Below are 25,687 nucleotides of genomic sequence, written 5' to 3' on the forward strand. Positions count from 1 at the left end.
GAAGGCATAGAACCACAGAAATGATACAGCATAGAAGGGGGCCATTTGGCCCATCTTGTCCATGCTGACCCAAAGACAGCCAAGTGCCCTTTCTAATCCCATCCTCCTGCAGATGGCCCAAAGCCCTGCAACTGACAGCACTTAAGGTGAAGATCCAGGTACTTTTTAAGCTGCCCACCATTATGTTCTCAAGGGTAATTAAGGCTCAATAACAAATGCTGACCTCACCAGCAATGCCCACAACCCTTAAGTAAAAAACCAATGCCCCAAAATAGAAAAATAAACCACAGGAACTTGCTGGTCTGAGTAACCAAAACAAAAATGCATGCAAAGCTTCAGCAATATTAATGAATATACGTTAGGTAAGAAATTGAGAAAAATATAGAAAGGCTCTCACTTGTGCTGAAAACCAAAATGCATGTCAACCGTAAACAGCAAGGGGTAAGGGAGAAATACCACTTTGTTTGGAGTATATTTGATAAGGTTTAGTTTACTAGACTGGCTTAGTTCAATACAAATTAAACAAGACAAGCAGCTCCATTCTGAGCTCCATATTTAGCTTGGCTTTGACTCTGACTCTCAATCGATATTTTCCTCTCCTGCCTGACCACCCCGCCAAACCCGCTCAGCTTTTCTTTGGCTAGTCAACTGTTTGTGTTTCAACAAATACTTTACCACTGAGTAATCAAAGGTCAGAACATAAGCCAATAAATTAAGTAGAAAGAAAGAATGAAGTTATGCAGGAAACATTGCTGGCAAATAGGGTGCCTCAACACATAAAACATCTACATTTATCACTAAAAAAGTGAAGCTATATGTATTCAATCATGTTCAAAGATGTGGACAAATGCCATTGACCCATTCGACATTAATGTGATCAAGACGTTGCTGGTTTTTGCAAAATTACAAAACTAGTAATTGTGTCATTCCCTTAAAGTATCCATACATTTTAACTTAGCTTTGGATCATTTTAGCATGGAGAATTTGCTGCAATCTTGAACTCAGCTTTGCTGGCTCACCTACTTTTGTACCAAAAAATATTGTATTAAACAGCAAAACAGCTGGTGCTAGTCAAAATCAACTTTTTCCTATTTTAGGAACTCATGTAAAGTTCTCAGTCATAAATGCATTTCACCATGTTTTGTTCCACTATCTTCCCGTTCATCCTTTAATGGTGCTTACCTCTATCTTCATTCATACACCAGAAAGTGATTTGTAGCTTGTATGTGGAAAGCTTTTGCCTCTGCTGCAGCATAACTTTGAACTGTCACACTGCTGTTGCATCACCCTCTCCAGTGAAGATCAACTCTTAATGCAACCATTGCAGATCACAGGTAAAAAAAATACCCAAATTTTGGTGCAGAGAGGTAATCCAAAAGATCAAAAAATAGTGACTTCTATGATGGATCCTTAACTTCATTCTAAATTATGCACTGAATCAGGAAAGACATGCTTACAATTAAAACTCCTCTAAATATTTGAAAACATTTCAGATACCTTGCGGCACAGCAGATTGTTTCCAGCAATCCAAAACCAAATCCACATCACTTATAACACCAATTTAACTTTCCAATAGCAGTCAAATGTAGTTGAAGTTTTTACACACTGGCGTACATGAAAGGTTACATTAAGTCCCCTCAGTTCAGTTCATTTATTAGTGTCACAAACAGGCTTACATTAACACTGCAATGAAGTTCCTGTGTCTCCTAGTCACCACATTCTAGCTCATATTTGGTTACACTGAGGGAGAATTTAGCATAGCCAATGCACCTAACCAGCACATCTTTCAGACTATGGAGGAAACCAGAGCACCCGGAGGAAACCTATACAGACAGGAGGAGAACGTGCAGACTCTGCACAGATAGTGACCCAAGCTGGCAATTGAACCAGGGTCCCTGGTGCTGTGAGGCAATAGTGCTAACCACTTTGTCAGCCTTATCACTCTTTGTAAGAGCACAGAGAAGCTTTGAATGTATAGAGAACAATTGGCTCATCAAATACATCCCTTTCAGAGACCATGCAATAATTTGCTGCATCACAGACTCTAACCAGCACAGTCACCTAAAGAAAGCATCACCCTGTCAACAAGATTAATGAAGCAACATCCTGAATAGCTATTTAGTTTTATACTGCATTATCTATCTTAGACTAATTCTTTCTTAGCATGGGATTCTTATGGCTCCTACATCTTAGATTGCAATCATGACCCACACAGCGCTTAACTATCAGCATCAGCGGTTACCCTCATCTTAAACCTTGTTACTAATCAGATACGTGTCCAGATTTTTGTTTTCAATGTTAACTGACACAGCAAGAACCACCTGAACAGAGGCTAGTCCTCTCACTCATTATTCTATTGGAGAAAAACTTCTTTCTGCACTCAAATCATTCTGGCCTCATCTGTTGATCATTTGACTCCAAGTCACCAATGAACTCTTCCAATAACTGCACCGTAGTGTTTATTCATCATCAAAAAAAGGATCGTTTAAAGTAAAAGTTAAAATTTATTTATTAGTCACAAGTAAGCTTACATTACAATATTACAATGATGTTACTGTGAAATTCCCCTGGTTGCCACATTCTGACCCCTGTTTGGGTCAATGTGCCTAATCACATTTTAATTGCATGTTGCCCAAGTTGCTCCAACAGTCTAAAAGATCCATATGCAGATTTTGTTTGTAAAACACAATCTAAAACAGTAAGTGAAATGAGTGTTACGCGAGCCTGCGTAGGAATCCGTATGAAATATTTTCATGAGTTTAGGTAACAAAATAAGCATACAGCGTGCGGTTTTACTCAACTAGCAAATATTTCTTCTTAGGATTTACCAAGTCAGAGAGTGCTACAAGATATAAATGCGCACAGATAACTGTATCTTTAGATACTGATGGGTACAAGTCCACGTAACTCAAATGTTCGTTAATGGTACAAAGTTGACGGCCCTGTAAGGCTATAGACAATATTATTCCCCTTGACCTCCTCCTCCATAGTCCTCATTTAAGATTATAATTATTTCTGTTGTACATGAAACTCATGTTGTACATGAGACTCCCACTTAAGCTGATATCATTAATGGCTTTCTCAGAATTTGTCTCATTTTCCTTCAAATTTGCTATCACCACCCAGCTCCTCAAAACTCAATCCTGAATCCCTCTGCAAACTACTGTCTCCTTCCAACCTCCACTTTCCCCCTTCAAAATCTGTAAATGCGTTGTTGTTACCATGTCACATTAAGTTGATTTTTCTCTAGCTATGACTGTAACACTATGTTCTCCACTGTCTCAATTCCTTCTCTATGTACGGTATGCTGCATCTGTGTAGTGCAGAACAAACAAAATTTTTCACTGTATACTAATACATGTGACAATAATAAATCAAATCAATGCCCACGTTTCCTATAATACCATCTTGGAGTTCACTCAGCACCAAAATGGCTAAAATCACATATGAGTTTGAGGGGAAGATGGTGAAATACCAAACTCTTGTTATTACCTTTTAAATGAACCAGTTACACTCACAAAGCAATGCATTACCTTGTTTGTTAAGATTTTCCAATTGCTCCTCTTTAAGATCCAACTGTTCAGTTAGTCTTGATGCAGAATCTAGAGCATCATTTGCTTCCTTTAAATGTTCCTGTAACAAAAGAAAAGCAGTTTATAATCAATCGTAAAACACGGGTGGAAGAAAAGAATAATTTCTCATGGGTGTGAGAATTGGTGCTGCAGATATGCCGAAGTGTCGGTAGGAAAAGTTGTATGATCATCAATTAAATTCCCTCTACGTGGAATCCAAACGCAAACAAAATTGCAACATATTACCAAGTCCCCATTTAATGTTGTTTCGTTTTAATGTCGGTAGTTTAATGGAGGATGTGGCCTAATCAGCTTGTCGAGCATTGAGGGATTTGTTTTCGCATTGGTTCCCACAATGCTCTATGGGTGCCACTTTGGAGCAGCCTCCCCTGCTACCTAACCCACCAACCTGTGGCCTCTCTATGCTCGACTATGTGACTTGTGGCCTCTACCTGTACCAGACCCTGTCATTTTCTCCAGGTCCAACCCTCAGACTCGTGGCCTCTGCTTGATCTTTCAACATGTGAGCTTTCCCCACGCCCGATCCTTCAGCTTAAGGCTTCTCCCCATGCCTAACCCTCAAACTCGTGTCCTTTTCTCCTCCTGGATCTCCGATTTGTGCCAGACCCACCTTCCTGCTCCTCAACTTATCTTTTTTCACTCCTGAACCTGTATTCTAGTTCAAACCCCAGCTCTGATCTGCCGGAGCTCTAGTTTTTAAGGTGAAAGTCCCAATGGTGCAGAGGTGCTAAACTGAGTCTTTCATAATCCTTTTTTCGCAAATCGCCATTTAAGTTGCTCTTCCTGTCTTTCTCCATTCATCTGCAGCGAGGGTTCAAGACAGAGAAAGAGCAAGCAGGTGCATTTAAAAAAAAATATGGATTATAAGATCCCAGCTCCCTATTTTTGCATCACCTTGACACACAACAACAACTTCTGAAATCCAGATTAGATCCGGATTTTGAACAGAGACATAGGTTCAGGAGATGAAACAAGGAGAGGGCCAGTCAGGGAGTGGGATTATCACGGGAATGACCTCAAGTCAGATGGTCAGGATTGGGAGAGGCTGCAAGTCAGAGAGTCAGGGAGGGGAAGGACCTACAGCGACCAGGACGATCAGGAAATTAAAAGTTCAGCAAGTGGGATTGGTGGCGAGCAGAAAGTAGTGCAAGTATAAACCTCAAATAATTCCTAAGTTTTTAAATTTAATTTTGCTTTAAAAGTTATTCCACTCACCAACATAGTAATGTAACAATGTTAATATTTTAACTTAAATGCAGGGTGTTTTAAATGTTTTCTTTCTGACAAAGGAAGTCCTACACAACCTATCCCACTTTTAATGTTAACGCCTAAGGGAATCCATATTTCACTTAAAGTTACAATGTTCAGAAACAACTTTAAGTGAACACTTACGGTACTTAAAACCAAAAAATATACTGGAAGTGATTGAAAACAAGCATGATGCAGGATCACTTTTGTTCATTTTGGCTGAACATTTTCTAATGGAGTTTGTATATTTTCTAAGTTATTATTACTATAACAGTTGGCCCAAATTTCATGCAGGTACTTTATGTCTCCAAGTAATTGATGCTAAGCACGCTGCTTTTTCTGATTACTGTCAACTTGATTGAGATAATTCAGGCTTTTAGCAGATGTCAAGACTTCTCACCCTATTTAGATAGATGGCTTCATCCCAGAGATCTAAAGCTAATTAAAAACATTCTAGACTTTTAGTACAGATACTTTTCAGAAGTAGCATCAGAGCAGCAGTCAGGAAACCATTCAGCTAGTTTAACAGCAAAACTGCAATAAGCAGAGAACCAAGCTGTTGAAATCTTCGAAATACATATATTTCAGAGAACTAAATTCAGCTGCCCCAAAAATTCAAAAGCTGTCACATAGTGCAGAGAAGCCACAGGTTGGTGGGTTAGGTAGCAGGAAGGAGGGTCCATTGCCATTCTGCCTGAGATCAGGGGAGGGGGAGGTGCTACCACTCTGTCTGGAGATCGGTGGGGGGAGGGGGGTGAAAATAAGGGGGTCAGTAACGTTGGGGCGTGGGGCAACGTCCGTGGCGGCCACGGGGAGACATTATCCAGCCCGGGGAGGGATGTGGCGGAGAGCAGCACTCTATCCCTTTTTTTTGGCATGTGCAATTGAAGGATACGATCAGAGCTGCAGGATTTTGGGCACGTTAAGCCCCTCCCACAGGCTTCTGCAACGTGATTTGGATTCGCTGATATTTTTGCAGGCTGAATGCGTATGGGGTGCCTCAGAGCGGGCTGAAATATCACTTCTGAAATACTTCCAGTTTCAAAACCACCCAGTGCTTAGAATCAAAATGGTAAAATTAGGGCCCCAAGCTATCAAAGCAAAGTAAAATTAAAGGGAAGTCGTGTCTGACAAATTTACTGGAGTTCTATGAGGATATGTCGAGGGCAGTGGATAGAGGAGCCGGTGGATGTGGTCTTTCTGGATTTTCAGAAGGCGTTTGACAAAGTACCTCACAAGAGGTTATTGCAGAAGGTCGGGGGACATGGAGTTGGGGGTAGGGTGTTAGCGTGGATAGAGGATTGGTTGTCAAATAGGAGGCAGAGAGTGGGGGTCAACGGGTGCTATTCGGATTGGCGGATGGTGACTAGTGGAGTACCCCAGGGGTCGGTGCTGGGGCCTCAGCTTTTTACCATTTATATAGATGATCTGGAGGAGGGAACCGAGTGTAGGGTGTCGAAATTTGCTGATGACACCAAAATTGGGGGAAAGGCAAATTGCGCGGAGGGTGTGGAGAGTCTGCAGAAGGATCTAGATAGGCTGGGTGAATGGGCCAGGAAATGGCAAATGGAATTTAATATTGGCAAGTGTGAGGTGGTCCACTTTGGTAGGAATAATGGTAGGAAGGACTATTACTTACGTGGAGAAAAACTGCAGCAGGCGACGGTGCAGAGGGACCTCGGGGTCCTTGTGCATGAGTCGCAAAAACCCAGCTTGCAGGTGCAGCAGGTGGTCAGGAAGGCGAATGGGATGCTGGCCTTCATTGCGAGGGGGATTGAATATAAAAGTAGAGAGGTCTTGCTGCAGCTGTATAGGGCATTGGTGAGGCCGCAGCTGGAGTACTGTGTGCAGTTTTGGGCGCCGCACCTGCGCAAAGATATTTTGGCCTTGGAGGGAGTGCAGAGGAGGTTTACTAGGCTGATACTGGAGTTGAGGGGGTTGAGCTATGAGGACAGGCTGAATAAACTAGGCTTGTACTCGTTAGAGTTTAGAAGAATGAGGGGAGATCTCATTGAGATGTATAAGATGATGAATGGGATGGATAGGATAGAGGTGGAGAGACTCTTCCCGCTCAAAAAAAAAAGACAGTAGGACTAGGGGGCACAGCCTCAAGATAAAGGGGGGGCAGTTTAGAACGGAGTTGAGGAGGAACTTCTTCACTCAAAGGGTGGTGAATCTTTGGAATTCTCTGCCCGTTGAAGTGGTGGAGGCTGCCTCGCTAAATATTTTTAAGACGCGGGTTGATGGGTTTTTGATAAGAGAGGGGATTAAGGGTTATGGGGAGAGGGCGGGAAAGTGGAACTCAGCCATGACAGATCAGCCATGATCTTATTGAATGGCGGGGCAAGCTTGAAGGGCTAGATGGCCCACTCCTGCTCCTATTTCTTATGTTCTTAAAATAACCAATACAATATAGGACCCTAGGATATCACCGATGTAAAACCGCACAGTGGTAAAGAGTTTTTTTGACTGGCAAATTACAGAAAGATTCACTATCCACTGACTTGCATCCCTGGCTAGAAAACTAAAGGAAATGTTCTCCTTACCTCTAATTCTGTGACTGTTTTCTCCAGACTTGATGCTTTCTTCTTCCACTCTGCAATGTCCTTCTGATATTTCTCCAACTCAGTTGCATACATTGCTTTCTCCTCTACACAGACATATGAATTGTCACAAAACAAAATACAAGTGCTAATTAAATCAAATAAAATTAATAATGTTCGTCTCCATAAGTAACCTGAAATTTACTACTTCATTTTTTTTAAACTCATTCACACAAAATTGGGGTTGCTGGAACAGCCAACACTAATTGTTCATTCAAACTTGACTTTGGGAAGCATGATGTAGAACCACTGACGTTCACGTGGCTCAAAGCTTTCCATTTCAACTTTTTAATACAACTGACTAGCCTGTAAGACCACGTCAGAAAACAGCTAAGAGTAAACCAGGTTACTGTGGGATCTGGAGTCACCTATAGGCCAGACCAGGTAAGAATGTTAGGTTTACTTCTCCCTATCATGGATATTAATGAACCAGCTAGATTTTTACAACAACCTAGTGCTTAATGGTCTCCATTACTGATTTCATTACAGATTTAATTAATTAACTAAATTTAAATTCCCAACTACTGTAGTAGGATTTGAACTCACTTTGTGACTTCAAGGGGTGTCTGGACAAATACATGAATAGGATGGGAATAGAGTGATTATGGTCCCCAAAAGGGTAGGGGATTTTAGTTCAGTCAGGCAGCATGATCAGTGCAGGCTTTGAGGGCCAAAGAGCCTCTTCATGTGCTGTAATTTTCTTTGTTCTCATGTTTTTGGATTATGAGCAATAAGACCACCATGTTACTGCATCCTAATCAAGGTCATTTGCCTACTATTGAAATAAAATTAAAGATCCAAAGTGAGTTGTTATAGCAGGCAGCGAGAGAAAAAAAATCGTAACGGAAACCCATTAAGTAATGAAGGATCATTTTAAAATAACCTTGAGGGACAAATGGGCTATTTAATAAAGACACTGGCTGGAAATCTCCAGCTTCACCCACAACGGGGATTCTACAGTCCTGCTGGCAACAGTAGCGGGGTGCACAAGACTGGAAAATTTGGCCACTGTATTTTATCAACAGTGCTAAAATGATGAGGATGGAAAGACATATTGGGTAACTGAGCACAAATTCAGAAGCAGAAATAGGCTTGGGTGGAATTTTTAAAAGTTGACTTTTCACCTTGGCTCTATCAGACATTTAATTAAATATTAATTTAACAAATATAAGCTAACAATAAATACAAGCATTTACAATATGTACTACTAGTTACCAAAAGGTTCCTGTTTGCATTCAATGATTAGTAATAAAATAGACAATTATAGATGTAAAGGATTTAGTAATCAGTAATACAGGGTGCAGCAGACAAATAAAAAGGAATTGCACAGTGAATCACACACTGTGGAGGCACGTTGCCTATGACTTTATGTAAATAGATAAGTTAAATGAGCTGTAAAGTTACGACACACAAATGTAGCATGAGATGCAGCATGACTTCTGCCTGATTGACTATAAGCATTGAAAATCAAAAATTCAAATTTTAGTTTACTTTGAGTTATCTGATCACAATTAGGGAGTTAGTGGATGTGCTACATTATCCTCAATATCCCATAAATTAGTGATGGAGGGTAAAGCAAAGGGCGGAAAAAAGCCAGCGAGGTTCTTGTTTGCAGTGATTCTCAGTGTAAAGTGAACTGGCTGTAACAGGCTTAATAAATGATGGATATCATTCAGCACTCAAATCGGTACCACACCTTTGTTCTAAACAATCCAAAACAAATTTCACTCTCATACCCTCATTCCACAGTCCTTTATTCCCCCCACATTTAATACAGTTATTCAATTTTGTCTTGCAAGATACCCAACGTTCCTGCCTCAAACTACTTGCCGTGCCAATATCTAGTCCTAAAACCCTCTTTAAAAAAAGATTATTCTATCATCTCTTTTTAAAGATAGCAAATGTTAATTTGCTGAGCTTCTGCAGTCACTGCTTTTTCTCCCTAGTCAGTAGTTGTTTATTAGTTTAAGGCCCATTTTACAATATAGAAATATGCCCTAAGCAATAATTTGTATAAATTTGTCATCCTTTGCTTTCTTTTTTGTCTAAAATGGTTTGAGCAATCTAAACTTGCACTTTATAGATTTTATGCACTTAGTCTTGCTGTTTACCCATCCCACTCAACATCTTTGGGGTGGGGGGGGGTGTGTGCGTGTGCATGCACATGCGCTGCTGCCTCATAGCATCAGGGACTCAGATTCAATTCCAGCTTTCGGTCACTGCCTGTGCGGAATCTGCGCATTCTCCCTGTGTCTGCATGGGTTTCCTCCCACAATCCAAAGATGTGCAGGTTAGGTGGATTGGCCATGCTAAATTGCCCCTTAGAGTCCTAAGATGTGTAGGTTAGTGGGATAAATGCGTGGGGTTACGGGGATTGGGGGGGGGGGGGGGGGGGGGGGGGAGAGAATGCAATAAATAAATTTCACTCAAAACTGTAACAAAATGACTCGGCTCAATTCCCGATAAAATCTAAACTGACAATGACCTGGCACTAAATTAGGGAGGGACAGAAAGGTGTTGGATGAGGCCTTGTGGTGAGGAATAAAGTGTGACAAGCTGAAGTGACACAGTTTACTCATGCAATGGTGCTTGATCATTTTCAATTCATAGTCCATTAAAACATCAGGGTATTCTGAAATGCTACATTCCAATAAAAGCATTTATAAAACAAGTCGATGTATTTATTTAGTGTCAACTAGTAGTTTTATACCATAGCTCGGTCAAATTCCACATAATACATCACCAGATAGTTATTTTGAAAGGTATTTTGCTTCTTTATCATTACTTGCCCTCTTCCAGTTTCCCTTACAACTCCATATACATGCAGCATTTGAACCATACCAATCACTGCAATAGTTTGGGCTGAAGGAGGCTCTCTTCAGGTTATTTGATCTTACACTTCCAAAGTGCCAAATCTGTTTTTCCTGTTACCACATCAAACTGTGGCTAAAAGAAGTCTCATGTTCTGGCTTCAACTGTTCTTCTCAGCAACCCACTCCAACTACTGAGCTGGATCTTGGCTGTATGGTCTACATTCGGAAATATCATTAAAAAGCATTTCTTTCTGGAAAACTTTTTAGTCTCCAGAAACAGTGGCCAGAAACAAATGCTTTTCAACTCTGGCTCCACGATTAGTTTTTATGATTTTACCATTCATGTCCCTTATCAAGAAGGCAGTATAAGGACTGAATATTGTCAGTGGACTTTGAACACTGGTTACATCGGTGAAGGGATTAATAAGGCATTTATTTACAACAGCAGTTTATAGATTATTCTGTATATGCTGGTAAACTATCTTTGGTTTAAAAGAGTGTACCAATGCACTCCAAGTCTACGAAACAGGGTCACATCTGCATCTCTGGCACAGCAATTCCACATTATGGCCAGGTCATCATAGGAGATGCTGAGTTAGGATTATTTAATTTGAGAACATAATAAAATTGGAGAATCGCTCTGTACATACTGCCTCTGCCCCCTAGTGTCAGATTTAAGTGTGCAACAGGCATCTTGCACTTCAGTCTTAGTCGTTTAAACAAAAAAAGTGTTTGCTGTGTGAGATGATCTTAAAATAATTAAATGGGAAAGTGGAAAGGAAAGCTGGGAAGTAATCAAGTAAAACTTCTTAATTAAACTTCTGCCTGGCTAGATCCACCCCAAAAAAAAGTCACTTTCGATATTTGCTTACCCTGTTGAAACTGCTCTATCACCATCTGCAGGTTTGTCAGGGACATTGCATATTGCTTCACTTGTTCCTGAGACACATTCAATTGCATCATCGCCTCATCTCGCTGTTTTGCGACAGTTTGAAGTTGCTCCTGCAAGGATTCCACTTGAAGGCTGGCTTGGTGGCTGGAAGAGAGAACAACTATGCAGCTCAAGTAATTCGGATTTTCTAATACACCAAATATAACTTTTGCCACCGGCCATTTTATTTAGCAGAATAGCCTGTTTCGCCCTTTAAAGGCTAATCTTAGTGGAACCTCCTGCCGATCACCCACCCTCCGATAACCCTTTCTCTGCAAACCATCCCCCACCTCTTTTCACTGGCTTATGAGGAAGTGAGTTCCAAAGATTCAAAAACTGGTTCAGAAACACACATGAAGAAGCTGTTTACGTCTATACAATGGCAACACTGCAGTCACACGTGTGACGGTTCCCGTGGAGGAACCATAAACCAAAATAACTAAAATTTACCAAACAACCACCAAATGAAGAAATTAACAAGAAGATTTCACATTTTGTAGTTTTTACTTTAACAGAAAATCAGGATTACTGCGGCATGATAGCACAGTAGTTAGCACTGCTGCTTCACAGCGCCAGAGACCTTGGTTTGATTCCTAGTTTGGGTAACTGTCTGTGCGGAGTCTGCACGTTCTCCCCGTGTCTACATGGGTTTACTCCAGGTGCTCCAGTTTCCTCCCACAGTCTGAAAAGATGTGTTGGTTAGGTGCATTGGCCATATTAAATTCTCCCTCAGTGTACACGAACAGGTGCCAGAGTGTGGTGACGGGGATTTTCACAGTAATCTCTTTGCAGTGTTAATGCAAGTCCACTTGTAACAACAATAAATAAACTTTAAAACTTAACACAAACCAAACATGAATTAACATACATTATGGTACATACAAATTATAAATTACACATGGAACAGCAGATATAGCAAATCCTAGCTCACAAGATGATATGCGTTTACGTTACTCCTCGCTTTAATGTGGTCCATATGCAATTTCACGGTCTTACCAACTTCACTGTGTTGGATTTCTCACTTAATGGATTTAGTAACAGTAGCTCCACTCTTTCCCTATTTCCTGGAGACAGTCATCACCAAAACACACAACCTAGCTCAGGGGTAACTCACTGTCACAGATTTCCCGGGATAGCCCTGCAATTCGCCTCGTGTCCCACATCCTGAGTCAGGCTTTATTGAATTGCTGGTACCCAGCAGGGCCTTTCTTTTCATATACATTGAACATGGCACATTAGCGACTTGCAATCGGGGCTGGTCTGCAGATGCCCAGGGGGTGAATCCGGCAGGTGACAGCAGGTTGCACGTTTGAGGACCTTGACCTCACCTCCACCCCGTCAGTCCACTACCCACCCTCCCTTCACTCTCATAGCTTCAACAACATCGGTACAGCAAAGTATCCTTTTATTGGCTAGAGTTGGCCACCGTACCTTAGCTAGGTTCGCAACAGTCTTGATGGCGCTAATTCCCACAGACTTTGACTGATGTGTACTCAATGGAGCATCATTCATACTGACAGTGTTTAATCACTCAATCGACAATATTTCAATGTATTTAATTCAAGTTCCCAATGTAAAATAAAGGCAGTTAGCTTTTTCCATTTTATATACACTGAAATTATTTTGACTTTTTTCCCCACTTGGGTGAATCCAATTCTTGAATTCTATCACCTTATGATTTTGTTACCAATCGAACCAAACTAGGGGCTTGTTCATGCTCAACTCATGGATCTGAGTACAAAGGAAGTGCTGCATTATCAGAAATGTGGTTAAAAGTTTATGAAGCTTATCCAGCTAGTGTAGGCAGGTGTTAAAGATCAATATTGCTACTGAAAGAAGAGTAGGAAGTTCTCCGTGTCTTGACCTATGCTCAGCCTATCTCTTTGACAAATCTTTTGGGCATCAAGCACTAATCTCCTTTCATATCCAATATTGCTGTTGATGTTTGATGTTAAATGCAAGTTTTGCTGTTGTTCTTTCTGCGACCAACACAACTACCAATATTGTTGATTAATGCAGTGCTTAATTACAAATTTTAAATGAAAGATGAACATTTATACGATGTTATTCACAACGACGGGTTGTTCCAAAGTGTCTCAGACCCACTGAATGACTTTGAACTGTTATGATGCAGGAAACATGGCAGATAATGTGCGCAGTGTTAGCTCCCAAAATAGCAATGAGATATGACTAGATCATTTGTTTTAAGTGATGTTGACTGATGCGTGGGTTTCCGCCGGGTGCTCCAGTTTCCTTCCTCACTCCAAAGATGTGCACGTTACTTAACTGGCCATGTTAAATTGCCTCTTAGTGTCAGGGTGATTAGCAGGGTAAATGCTTGGGAATCACAGGCATTGGGCCTGAGTGGGATTGTGATCAGTGCAGATGCGATGGACCAATTGGCCTCCATGATTCTATGCTTCTATGATAAATATTGGCCCGTTCCCCAACTATAGCGTCATGGGACCCTCTATATCCTCTTGAGAGGACAGACAGTGACAGGTTTCACATTTCATGTGAAAACACTCTTGGGCATTTCTGGCAGACATGATTAGCCACCATCACGAATACAAAAATCTTTATTTCTTTCTGTTCTACATACCCATTTGTCAGAGATTAAGCGCCTAAGGATCAGGGCTACGAACTGAAGTTCAACTTTCCCTTCTTCCTAGCCTGAGACCATTGAGCCAACTATAATGAACTCACAAGTGCACTAAAATCAGCTAACTCAGTGGACAGCAAGAATTGAATCTGAAATCCTGTGCAGCTCAACATCATTTACCTGCCTTAAACTTATTACAATAATTATCCCTCTGTCCTGAACACTGGGCAGCTGCTGACTGACTGACAAACAGGTTTATCATCTTCATCCTTGCAGAAGGTTTTAGTCAACCCAGTCTTTCACATGAGATGAGGGTGGCACGGTAGCACAGTGGTTAGCACTGCTGCTTCACAGCTCCAGGGACCTGGGTTCAATGCCTGGCTTGGCTCACTGTGTGTGGAGTTTGCACATTCTCCCCGTGTCTGCATGTGTTTCCTCTGGGTGCTCCAGTTTCCTCCCAAAGATGTGCAGGTTAGGTTGATTGGCCATACTAAAATTGCCCCTTAGTGTCCTGAGATGCGTAGGTTAGAGGGATTAGCGGGTAAATGTGTAGGGATATGGGGGGGGGGGGGGGGGGGGGGGGGGGGGGGGGGAGTAGGGCCTGGGTGGGGGGAGTAGGGCCTGGGTGGGATTGTGGTCGGTCCAGGCTCGATGGCCTCTTTCTGCACTGAAGGGTTTCTATGATGATTCTATGATGCCATAACTGAGATTAGTGATTAATTTTGGAGCCAATCATAGCCCAAATTTATGTCATGTGGTGCACATACATCTTTAATAATCACCATCAGAATCTATTATTTAGAAAAAAGGCTTTGCTTTTACCTGGCGTTTTCCACAGCAGATGATGATGATGCCAACTTTTCCTCCAGGAAATTAGTTCTCTTTCTCAGCTCGGCCTCTCGGTCCTCGGCTGCCAAGGCCTCTTTGGTGTAGGACTCTTCCATCTCAATTAAATGATGACGCAACCGCTGCAAATCCTGGTTCAAGCGCTGCTCCTTATCACGTGTGTGCTGCAACTGCATTAAGGACAGAAGTCACCATCATCATTCCATTGTATTGGATTAAGATTGCTAATGGTCTCTCTCCAAGATAACAGGCTGCATTGAATTCGAGACAGATTGGGAACTTAGTAAAACATCAAGGCTAGGGGAGACCGAGACTAAGTACAGTAAGTTTCTATTTTAACAAAGTGCAAGTGATAGCAAACATGTAGTTAGTTCTCCACTCTTTTGCCTGCACTCACCAAACTTAAATAGCCAATCGTTATTGTCCTGATACAAAATCAAAATGCTGCAGCTCCTGAAATCTGAAGTAAAAACAGAAAATGCTGGAAACACTCAGCAGGTCTGGCAGCATCTGTGGAGGAAAACCAAGTTAACATTTCTGTTTCTTTCCACTGGCTCTGCCTGACCCAAATGCTTGCAGCATTTTCTGTTTTTACTCCTTGGTCCTGAGGTTAGCGAGAACCCAGGTTATCTTTCATTTAACAATCTGCCTCTTGCTTCACCAAATTCATTGGGCAAGATACCCTGAAACATTTTCAGCTACAGTGCAATGCAAAACTTTGCATGTTGTTTCGTGCTCAACTAGCCAGGCTTATGGGACTGAAAGGGCCTTACAAGTAACATACCATGCTTATTTTCTGTTCATTATTTGTTTTCCTCGATCTCACGTTGAATTGACACAGAATCCATCCCAGGTACAATAATGAACAAATAATGAACAGAAAGTAAGCACGGTATGTTACTTGTAAGATGTGGAATCCATCCCAGGTACAATCCTAGAGCATGTCCAGTGCAGAAGGAGGCCATTCAGCCCATCAGGCCTGCACTGACAATATTCCCACCCACGCACTATCCCTGAAACCCCAATTATTTACTCTGCCCCTTAGTAACAGGGGCTATTACTAAGCCCCCGTTACTAAGGGGCAATTTAGAAAGCCAATCCAGCTAACTCTCACATCTTTGGATGTGGGAGGAAACCGGAGCACCCAGAGGAAACCCACACAGACGCAGGGAGAATGTGCAAACTCCACACAGACAGTCACCCAAGACCAGAATTGAATACAGGTCCCTCGAGCTGTGAGATGCAATGCTAACCACTGTTATATCTTCTGCAGTCATTAGCTGGATAATGCACAACTGCATCACGATGTGATTATTTTCAGCCTGCTCCCTACAAAGCCTAACATTATCAAGCCATCTCAATTAACTTAAAGATAACTAATTGTTTCTTTTCTCGGCTGCCTCGTTAAAGCACGCTCCATCTACCCCAGTCTAGGATGGCGGAGATCGAAATGGCTAAGAAGGTGGAGATGTGCATGGTGGATACACTGATAAAATTAGCTGTTGGCTTTTCTCAGGAATTGTATTTTCTGTTGTGGTTTTTAAGCAACATAGTTGGCCTATTACATTTGGTGCAGGAAGGGGTTTAGGAATTGCCTACCCTAACTACCAGAGTGATTTCCAGTCTTCATATCATATGTAAAGTTTATCAACGACTAGTCTTAAGACATACTTACTGCGCAATATTAATTCCCATGGATCAGTTCTGCTTGTCTGCATGACATTGAGATTATTATTGCTGTGCTGTATTTCGCTTATCATAGAAATCATAGAAACCCTACAGTACAGAAAGAGGCCATTCAGCTCGAGTCTGCACCGACCACAATCCCACCCAGCCCTATCCCATATCCCTCTAACCTACGCATCTCAGGACACTAAGGGGCAATTTTAGCACGGCCAATCTACCTAACCCACACATCTTTGGACTGTGGGAGGAAACCGGAACACCAGGAGGAAACCCACGCAGATACGAGAAGAATGTGTAAACTCCACACAGTGACCCAAGCCAGGAATCGAATCCAGGTCCCTGGAGCCGTGAAGCAGCAGTGCTAACCACTGTGCTACCATGCCACTTGTATAATAAAATCGCCATTAATAAAAAGAAAATAAAAAACAAGTGCCTGAAGCTCACAGGTTGCTTTGTCACCAAACAGGGGCAATCCAAGCAGATGTCTCTATTGTTTCCTGTCCTAAGAACATGAGAACATAAGAAATAGGAGCAGGAGTAGGCCAACTAGCTCTTCGAGCCTGCCCCGCCATTCAATAAGATCACGGCTGATCTGTCGTGGCTCAGTTCCACATTCCCACCCTCTCCCCATGACCCTTAATCCCCTCGCTTATCAAAAACCCATCAACCTGCGTCTTAAAAATATTTAGCGAGGTAGCCTCCACCACTTCAAGAAGCAGAGAATTCCAGAGATTCACCACCCTTTGAGTGAAGAAGTTCCTCCTCAACTCTGTTCTAAACCACCCCCCCTTTATCTTAAAGCTGTGCCCCCTAGTCCTGCTATCCTTTCTGAGCGGGAAGAGTCTCTCCACCTCTATCCTATCCATCCCATTCATCATCTTATACGTCTCAATGAGATCTCCCCTCATTCTTCTAAACTCTAACGAGTACAAGCCTAATTTAGTCAGCCTCTCCTCATAGCTCAACCCCGGCATCAGCCTAGTAAACCTCCTCTGCACTCCCTCCAAGGCCAAAATATCCTTGCGTAAGTACGGCGCCCAAAACTGCACACAGTACTCCAGCTGCGGCCTCACCAATGCCCTATACAGCCGCAGCAAGACCTCCCTACTTTTATATTCAATCCCCCTCGCGATGAAGGCCAGCATCCCATTCGCCTTCCTGACCACCTGCTGCACCTGCAAGCTGGGTTTTTGCGACTCATGCACAAGGACCCCGAGGTCCCTCTGCACCGTCGCCTGCTGCAGTTTTTCTCCACGTAAGTAATAATCCTTCCTACCATTATTCCTACCAAAGTGGACCACCTCGCACTTGCCAACATTAAATTCCATTTGCCATTTCCTGGCCCATTCGCCCAGCCTATCTAGATCCTTCTGTAGACTCTCCACACCCTCCGCACAATTTGCCTTTCCCCCAATTTTGGTGTCATCAGCAAATTTCGACACCATACACTCGGTTCCCTCCTCCAGATCATCTATATAAATGGTAAATAGCTGAGGCCCCAGCACCGACCCCTGGGGCACTCCACTAGTCACCATCCGCCAATCCGAATAGCACCCATTGACCCCCACTCTCTGCCTCCTATTTGACAACCAGTCCTCTATCCACGCTAACACCCTACCCCCAACTCCATGCCCCCTGACCTTCTGCAATAACCTCTTGTGAGGTACCTTGTCAAACGCCTTCTGAAAATCAAGAAAGACCACATCCACCGGCTCTCCTCTATCCACCGCCCTAGACACATCCTCATAGAACTCCAGTAAATTTGTCAGACACGACTTCCCTTTAACGAAACCGTGCTGCGTCTGCTCTATCAAGCAGTTCCCCTCAAGATGCCTCGCTATTTCCTCCTTGATGACGGATTCTAACATTTTACCTACAACAGATGTTAAACTAACAGGCCTATAATTCCCCGCCTTTTGCCTGGCACCCTTCTTAAACAACGGCGTAACATTAGCCGTTTTCCAATCTTCCGGCACTTCCCCGGAATCCAGCTACGTCTGGAAAATAACCACCAAGGCATCCACTATCACCTCCGCCATTTCTTTCAGGACCCTCGGATGCATTCCATCCGATCCTGGGGACTTGTCCACAATCAGCCCCTCCAGTCTGTCGAGCACCACCTCTCTAGTAACAGTAATGTCATCGAGACCCTCCAGTCCTACCACCTTTCCATCTCTAACATCCGGCAAATTATTCACGTCCTCCTCCGTGAAGACCGAAACAAAATTCTCCCCATCCTCTTTCCAAATAAGCCAAACCTGCCTCCTGCTCATCCATTCTAGTCCTGAATTTCAATCTTAATCTCCCTTCTTCTGCTCCCCCACCCATCCCCTTTCTGGAGTATATTTTATTTTCAAGATTCACCTCCAACTTCCTAGATTTCACATTGCTGAACACCCAATTTTCCTTCCCTTTTTCCGTTGTACTTTGCTCCTTCTGGTCAGGCACCGTTGCCTTCTTTTCCAATCATCACTTCACTGTTCAAGGTGCCAAACCTTGCAAACTACTGTCCCACTGTCAACCACCATGCCATCTCCAAAATATATAAAAGATATTTTCACTCGAAGACCCAGGCACATCGCCCACTGAGGCTTCTGCTCATTGCACATTACGAATAAAGTCCTGAGCAGAGATGTTATGAATATCTTCACTAACCAACGCTGTTACTATCCCATCTCAATCTCTTAGTAGTATTGACATGGTCCACTACTAATTTCCCCCAAATACCTCTCCACCATTATCCGGTTTAGTGGCACTGCCCATGCTTCATTCTACTCTTACCCAGTAAATCGCAGCCAGATCATCTTCAGCAATGGCTTCTCCTCCCACTGTGCACCATCACTTTAAAGTCTCTGTAGGATCAATTCTTGGACACTTCTTTCTTAGCATTAGTGTATCAAGCAGTATCGTCAGCTTTCATACGTACACTGTTAGAAATTTGACGTCAGTGGAAATTCTAATGATCTAAATGCTCAACGTCATTTGGAGTCCAGGGAAATGTCAATGCTCTTGCCCAGAAGGCATTAAGTTTCATGCACAACACAGTTGCACAACTCACAGACGTACAGCAAAACTGAAACAAAGCAAATTGGCTCGAAGGATTGCCATTCTCTCTCTCTAGGGATGAAAGATCACCTGGACTAGGGTCTTTGCAGCATGTTACTTCAATGACCATGGGATATTTTGTTTTACTGGAAGACTATCTCAGACATGAAAAGTTTGTGCTTCTTTGTTGAGAGTCAGAATGTAGACAGTTCATAATCTGGCTCCCAATGAGAAAATACTCAAATGTGAAAGGAATGCAAGCACCGAGCATGTTCACGTCAGATGCTGTGTAGCTTGAGCTTAAGTAAGACATTGCTAATTCTGTTAGTACCACTGGCAGATTAGCGTCAAACTCAAAGTTAAATTTTGCACTGTTAACGTGTGTTTATCTGCGCTAGATTAACACAACTCAAAACCACCAATCTGGACAAGATTTAACCTCAAGTTTCTGAGTTGCAATCAGCTCATTCCTTTCCACTGTATCCAATTTGTTTTACAACATTTAAAATACTTAAATGTAATCTCCATTTGAATAATATCTTACCTCATTCACTAACGCAGAGTTTTCCATCTGTTTCTGTTTGAGGGCCAGCATTACTTGGTCTCGCTCATGCTGAAACGTCCCAGCTTGCTCTTGCATTGATTTCACTTCATTCAACAGCTGATTTAACTCACCAGTCTTCCCCTTCAAATTATGAAACAGAACTAATCAATTCTATAATGAAGCTCGAGTCTAGCAAGATGGAAGCCGGCAAATCTCTTTAAAAACCATTTAACTAACTGTGGTAATTTTGCACAAAGCCACTTTGTAGTTCAAGAGTTGTTTCACTTTTTTTAACATCATTATTGAACTTCCACATTTCATGTCGTTCTTTTATGTGTAACAATACACTTTAAGGAGAAAGATGGGGCCTAATGGGAGAGAAGGGAGATTAGTTTCAAGTACTGTATTTCAACAGAAGACAATATCCCTTCTCAAATTTCTTCAATGTTTTAAAATATCCCTCTTATGGTGCAACAAAGGTTTCTTTTTCCCTAGCATTTAACATTTTGGGTCTATGATCACAAAAAAACCCCTGAACAGCTTCAATGGCAACGTGGCATGTGGGGGAGGTAGAAAAAGGGCTCTACTTGAAACCACATCAACAGCCAAGCTGAAAATGTCCAATCTAGGGAAACCATTCTACTGGATAAGTATACAGGTTTCCCAAAGAGTAACATGATTCCTGGATCAAGTTTTAGACCAAAATGAAATTATGTCAATGTTAGAAAATATAGACAGTGCCTTTAGTTATCACTGGAGCTACCCAGCAGGGGAGCACAAACAATTCCAAGAATGAAAGCCATGTGAGAAATTCAGCAATTCTTTCAAATGATAAAGAAGTACATGCCTTATTTTTGACAAAAAAATTCCAGATTTTCCTTTGGCTTCATAGCAGGTTACTTGGGCATAAGGAACAAAGAGCACACTTCTCAAGAGCAGGATATGTGTTTACATGACAGACATGCTGGAAATACTCAGCAGGTCAGGCAGCATTTGCGCACAGATAAATGGACTTAAACGTTTTTGGCCTGTGACCTTTCAGCAGAAGACTTAGTTGATTTGGTTCAGAAATATCATTCACAGATTTAACACATCTCTTGCAAAAAACTATCTGGGTTAGCAATGGCATGTGAACAAAGCTATATGTATGCTTGGTACAGTTTAGTTTTTGCACACATCAGACAAGGCCAGCTTCCTGTCAGCTACCTGGGTCCAAGAACTAGACATGTTGGAGGTGTATATCAAGCTCTTCTGCATATCACGTGTTTTTGCCATGAGCTGAAGGGTAACTGGAATGAAGTAACAAAAGTCATTAGAGAGATATCCAACGCATACTCTTGCAGTTATGAGTCAGGTGATTTAAGTCAGGTAGATGTAAGGTGATAAAAGAGCAGCTTTGTACGTACTGGGAGCAAAGGATGTCGAGAGTGTTAAGAATGTTCAGTGTTATGACGGCACAGTGGTGAACACTGCTGCCTCAGAGCACCAGGGACCCGGGTTCTATTCTGGTCTCAGGTGGCTTTGTGGACTCTGCACATTCTCCCCATGTCTACGTGGGTTTCCTCCAGATGCTCCGGTTTCTTCCCATAGTCCAAAGGTGTGCGGATTAGGTGAATTGGCTACGCTAAATTGCCAATTAGTGTCCCAAGATGTGTAGGAAAGGGGGATTAGTGGGGTTAAATAGGATTACTGGGATAGAGGGAGCATGGACCTGGGTAAAATGCTGTAAATTAGGGGGATTAGTGGGGTTAAATGGGGATTAGTGGGGTTAAATGGGGTTACTGGGACCTGGGTAAGATGTTGTCAGAGAGTCAGTGTGGACTTGATGGGCCGAATGACCTCATTCTGCATAGAGATTCTATGATTCCATACAATTCTCATAAACCCACCACAGAATCCTGAAGACTGGATGGAAACAGCTACCACTACTAATGCAGAAAACCAATAAACAACATCAATGAGAATTTAAAGATCAATTCTAAGTTATCCAGAAAGTGTCTGTGTCTGACGACTCATTAGTCTGCAATTGATATATAGTTTGGCTTTGCATTGCTGAGAATAAAAATTGAGTCACAATATCAACTTTGTTAGTTATTAATCATGTAATTTGTTACAATTATTCTATGCTATCAATGTTGGCCTAAATTAGAATCAGCCCAGGCACATAGAAATGGCTCAATATATTTGTACTTAGCATACCTCACACTGCAAATTAATTTTCAACATCTGCTCAGTCTACACTGCAGGCATTCATTAAGATTTTCAACTCACCGCTTCCTTCTCCTTTAGCAGCTTTTCTAATGCAGAAGCCTTTTCTCTCATGGAATTTGTTTCAAACTCTCTTTCTCTCAGCATCATAGAGAACTGCATGTTGGTCTCCTGCAGGGCTCGGAATTCTGTTTCCTTCTCTCTCGATTTAGCTACTATTTGGTCATTCTCCTCTTGGACTTTACGAACGTCCGTTTCCAAAAATGAAATCCTCTCCTTCAGATTAGTGACAGCTTGCTTCAAGACTTCATTCTCGCTGTCCCTGTTCCTCAAACTTTCCGCCACTGATGACAACTGATCACCTTTAGACTTGATGAGCAGATCTTTTTCCCGGAACGATCTTTGCAATTCATCATTTCTTTCTCTCATTTGCTTGATTTCCAGAGCAGCATCCTCTTGCTTCTTCTTGTCCATTTCAGCAACCACTGCCAGGGAGCTGGATAATTTAATGCTATTTTGAAGTTCTACTATTGTGGCCTCCTTGTCCTCCAATATTTTATTCAAACTTTCTACCTCTTGTTGCAGCTTTTTAATTTGGTCCAAGTGTCCATCTGATGAGCATCCACTGGAAGGAACTGGGGCGTGCAACACTCCTGTGGTTGCTGCAACCACTTGAGCTTCTGGGGGTACTCCGTCCAACTTGTCAAGTATAAGGTTCTTGGTACTGCTGAGCTGCCCAATGCTTTGCTGAACCTCTGCTAGTTCTTGACTCAAGGTTTTCAATCTCTTCTCCTTTTGCTCGTAGCTGTGAATTAGACAGTTGTAGTCTATTTGAAGCCGAGAGTTGCAATCGCCATCAGTCGACAATCGGCCCTGAAGCTTAATGAGCTCGTCCTGAAGCTGTGCAGATTCGTGCTGCATGTTCTGAACAGTGGTGATCACTTGTTGCTTCCACTCCTCCATCTTCTTTACCTGCTGTTTTAGCTTGTCACGTTCTTGCAAAAGCTCTTCAAACTGGTTACTGCTCACCAAGCCTGACTCGCCACCAGATCCCATTCCAGATGTTTGCAGGACGGTTACTAGAGTTTGGCACTTCTGAGTAAGAGCATCTATTTCAATGTCCTTCTCACGGATAATCCGAGACAAATTCTGGATAGTTTCTCGTACCATGTCTTGACTTTCATTCTCATTGTTATTGGCCATTTTCAGATTTTCTTCCTGCAATTTCAAAAGAGCAGCTTCCTTCGCAGCCACAATGTCCATTATTCTGTGATATTCCGTCTTCAGTTGGCTGTTCTCTCTCGTCTTTTCATTTAATACTGCTAACATTTGCTCTCTCTCGTTCGCGTAAGCCTGCAATTGCTGCTGCAAATAGGCCACATCTGCACCAACCTGCATATACGAGCCAGGTGTCACCCTCGCATGAAGAGTTTGGATCTCCAAGTTTTTCTGTTGAATAATTTGAGTTAGTCGACCCACTTCATCTTTAAAAATGGGTAGCTGATCCAACTGCTTATTCAGAGACAGATATTTTTCATTTAATACTTTTATCTCCATTTCCTTCTCTTTTAACCCACTGACCAATCTGTTAATCTCCACTTTGGACAAATCATGCTTTTCATTTCCATTTTCTCCGTTCACTGTTAGTACTTTGGTTTCTTGCAGAATGACAGGGGCATCTGTAGGAGCAACCTGGAGTTCTCTCTGAAACTGAGCTCTCATTTGATCAATGGATTCTTGGAGGCTGCGGATTTCCTGATCTTTCTCCGAAATTAACTTTTCATATGTTGAAGTAATTTCTTCACGCTGGGTTTTTGCTTCATCCCCTTCTTTCCCTTGCGCCTGTATAGAACGCTGAAGCTGCAAAACGTTTTGCTTTTGCTCCTCAATTGTCTTTTTGTGAAGTCTTATTTCCTCTTCAAGGATGTTCTTTTTGTTGTTTAGCTCAGTTATCTCTGTCTCAAGTTCTATTATTATATCAAGCGTCTTGGGTTCAGCAATAGCCTGAGGGCGGCTTTGCTGGTCCCTGAAGCGATCCATTTCTTCCTTGAGATGGTTATTTTCTTCCTTCATTGTACTTAATTGCCGGTCTTTCTCCTCGAGATTTTGCTTCAAGGATTCACACTCTCTGAAAACCTTGGCATTCTTTTCAATTTCTTGTTGTAACTCTGAGCTTCTTTTCCTAAGCGTTTCAATGAATACCTCCTTTTCATTCAAAAGGTCCGTCAACTGTTGCTGACCCTCCAGGCTAGATTTTAACATTTCTCTGGTCTCCTCATGGTCGGTTTCCAACTGTTGTACGTTGCGCTTGAGTTCCTCAATCTGGAAATCCTTCTCCTGATTTGACTTGATCAGGCTGTTATGCTCTTTCTGCAAAGCTGTAGCATCTAAGTTTCGGGCCTTTGTTAGTTCATTGATGGTGTGCTCAAATTTTTTTGCTTCTTCACTTATCCGTTTTTCAGCCTGGTCCAATTCAGCCTCCAGCTGGGCTTTCTCCATTCGCAGTGCCTCCAGTAAAGCAGCGTTCTCCTGGGAAATTTCACTTTTGCTGGTGATAGCTTCCTTAAGTTGTTCTTCAACTTCATTTAGAGCTGCATCGGCTTCCCTCTTCTCAGCATCCAGCTGTTTATTTTGGATTTTGAGATCATAAAGTTTAGTTTGTAATTCATCACTGAGATGCTTAGTTTCCAAGAGCTGTTTCCTGAGTTCTGAAATTTCGTTCTCTTTACCTTGAAGTAATTCCTGATCTCGATGGCTTGGAGCTTGTTGAACAGCTTGTGTTAACTCCACCTTGGCTCCAACGGACAGCTGAGATTCTGCATTCTCTAGTTTGTTCAACAGACTTATATTTTCAGCCTTCAAGTCTGAGCTTTGCAAATTTGATTTGTTTAGTTTCTTCGTGAGGTCTTTGACCTCCATTTCCAGTTGCTGCTTGCTCATGTGCAGTTCATTAAGAGCAAAAGCACTCTGACTCAGCTTGTCTCTTTGAGATTCCACCTCCTGTACCAACAGTGCCTTATCAGCTGCAACAGTCTCCAATTCCAATTGCAATTCTTTGATCTTTCCTTCAGAATCTTTTCGCTGCTGCGCCAGCAAATCTTTCAATGTGATCAGATGCTTCAGGGAAAGTTAAGAAAGTACAATGTTATACGAGCATGTTTCCGTTGCATGTGTTTAATGCATAACATGTTAAAAACCTACTTGCCAATGGTATAAATTGCTTCCAACATTTGGTCATATGAAATGAAGTATGTGCCAGCTGGAGGAAGACAATTCTACAGAGTGGGGGAAGGACGAAAAGAAATGGAGCAAATAGACAGAATTAACCAAAACATTGGTGTAAATTGCTCCATCGTCCCAGCGCTTGGATAAAGAGCAGAACCAATAGAAGTCTGTGCGACTAATCACCCAAGCCACAAAATACTGGGTGACAGAAAAATGCAACAAAGACAATTACTACAAAATAAGGGCTTGCGCAAAATAATCTTAAACACAATCATTTATGTTTTCTCAATAAGTGAATTCTTAAACAAATGTTCAATGATAAAATGTGCACATTTACATTCAT

The 25,687-nt window shown here is 42.1% G+C and overlaps 1 protein-coding gene across 2 annotated transcripts in view; it reads right to left on the reverse strand.

Annotated features, from left to right (window-relative positions):
* Positions 1-25,687, reverse strand: part of trip11 (thyroid hormone receptor interactor 11) — an 84,560-nt gene that overhangs the window by 20,758 nt on the left and 38,115 nt on the right. For both annotated transcript variants that reach the window (XM_080202320.1, XM_080202318.1), the window contains exons 11-16: positions 22,183-25,236; positions 19,912-20,052; positions 14,613-14,806; positions 11,130-11,293; positions 7,388-7,491; positions 3,534-3,633 (exon numbers count right to left, since the gene is read on the reverse strand). In XM_080202320.1, coding sequence (XP_080058446.1) covers positions 3,534-3,633; positions 7,388-7,491; positions 11,130-11,293; positions 14,613-14,806; positions 19,912-20,052; positions 22,183-25,236 — 3,757 coding nt within the window. The remainder of the gene's footprint in view (positions 1-3,533; positions 3,634-7,387; positions 7,492-11,129; positions 11,294-14,612; positions 14,807-19,911; positions 20,053-22,182; positions 25,237-25,687) is intronic.

Source organism: Carcharhinus amblyrhynchos, chromosome 14 (assembly GCF_965287045.1).
Source record: "Carcharhinus amblyrhynchos chromosome 14, sCarAmb.v2.hapA, whole genome shotgun sequence".
NCBI lineage: Eukaryota > Metazoa > Chordata > Chondrichthyes > Carcharhiniformes > Carcharhinidae > Carcharhinus > Carcharhinus amblyrhynchos.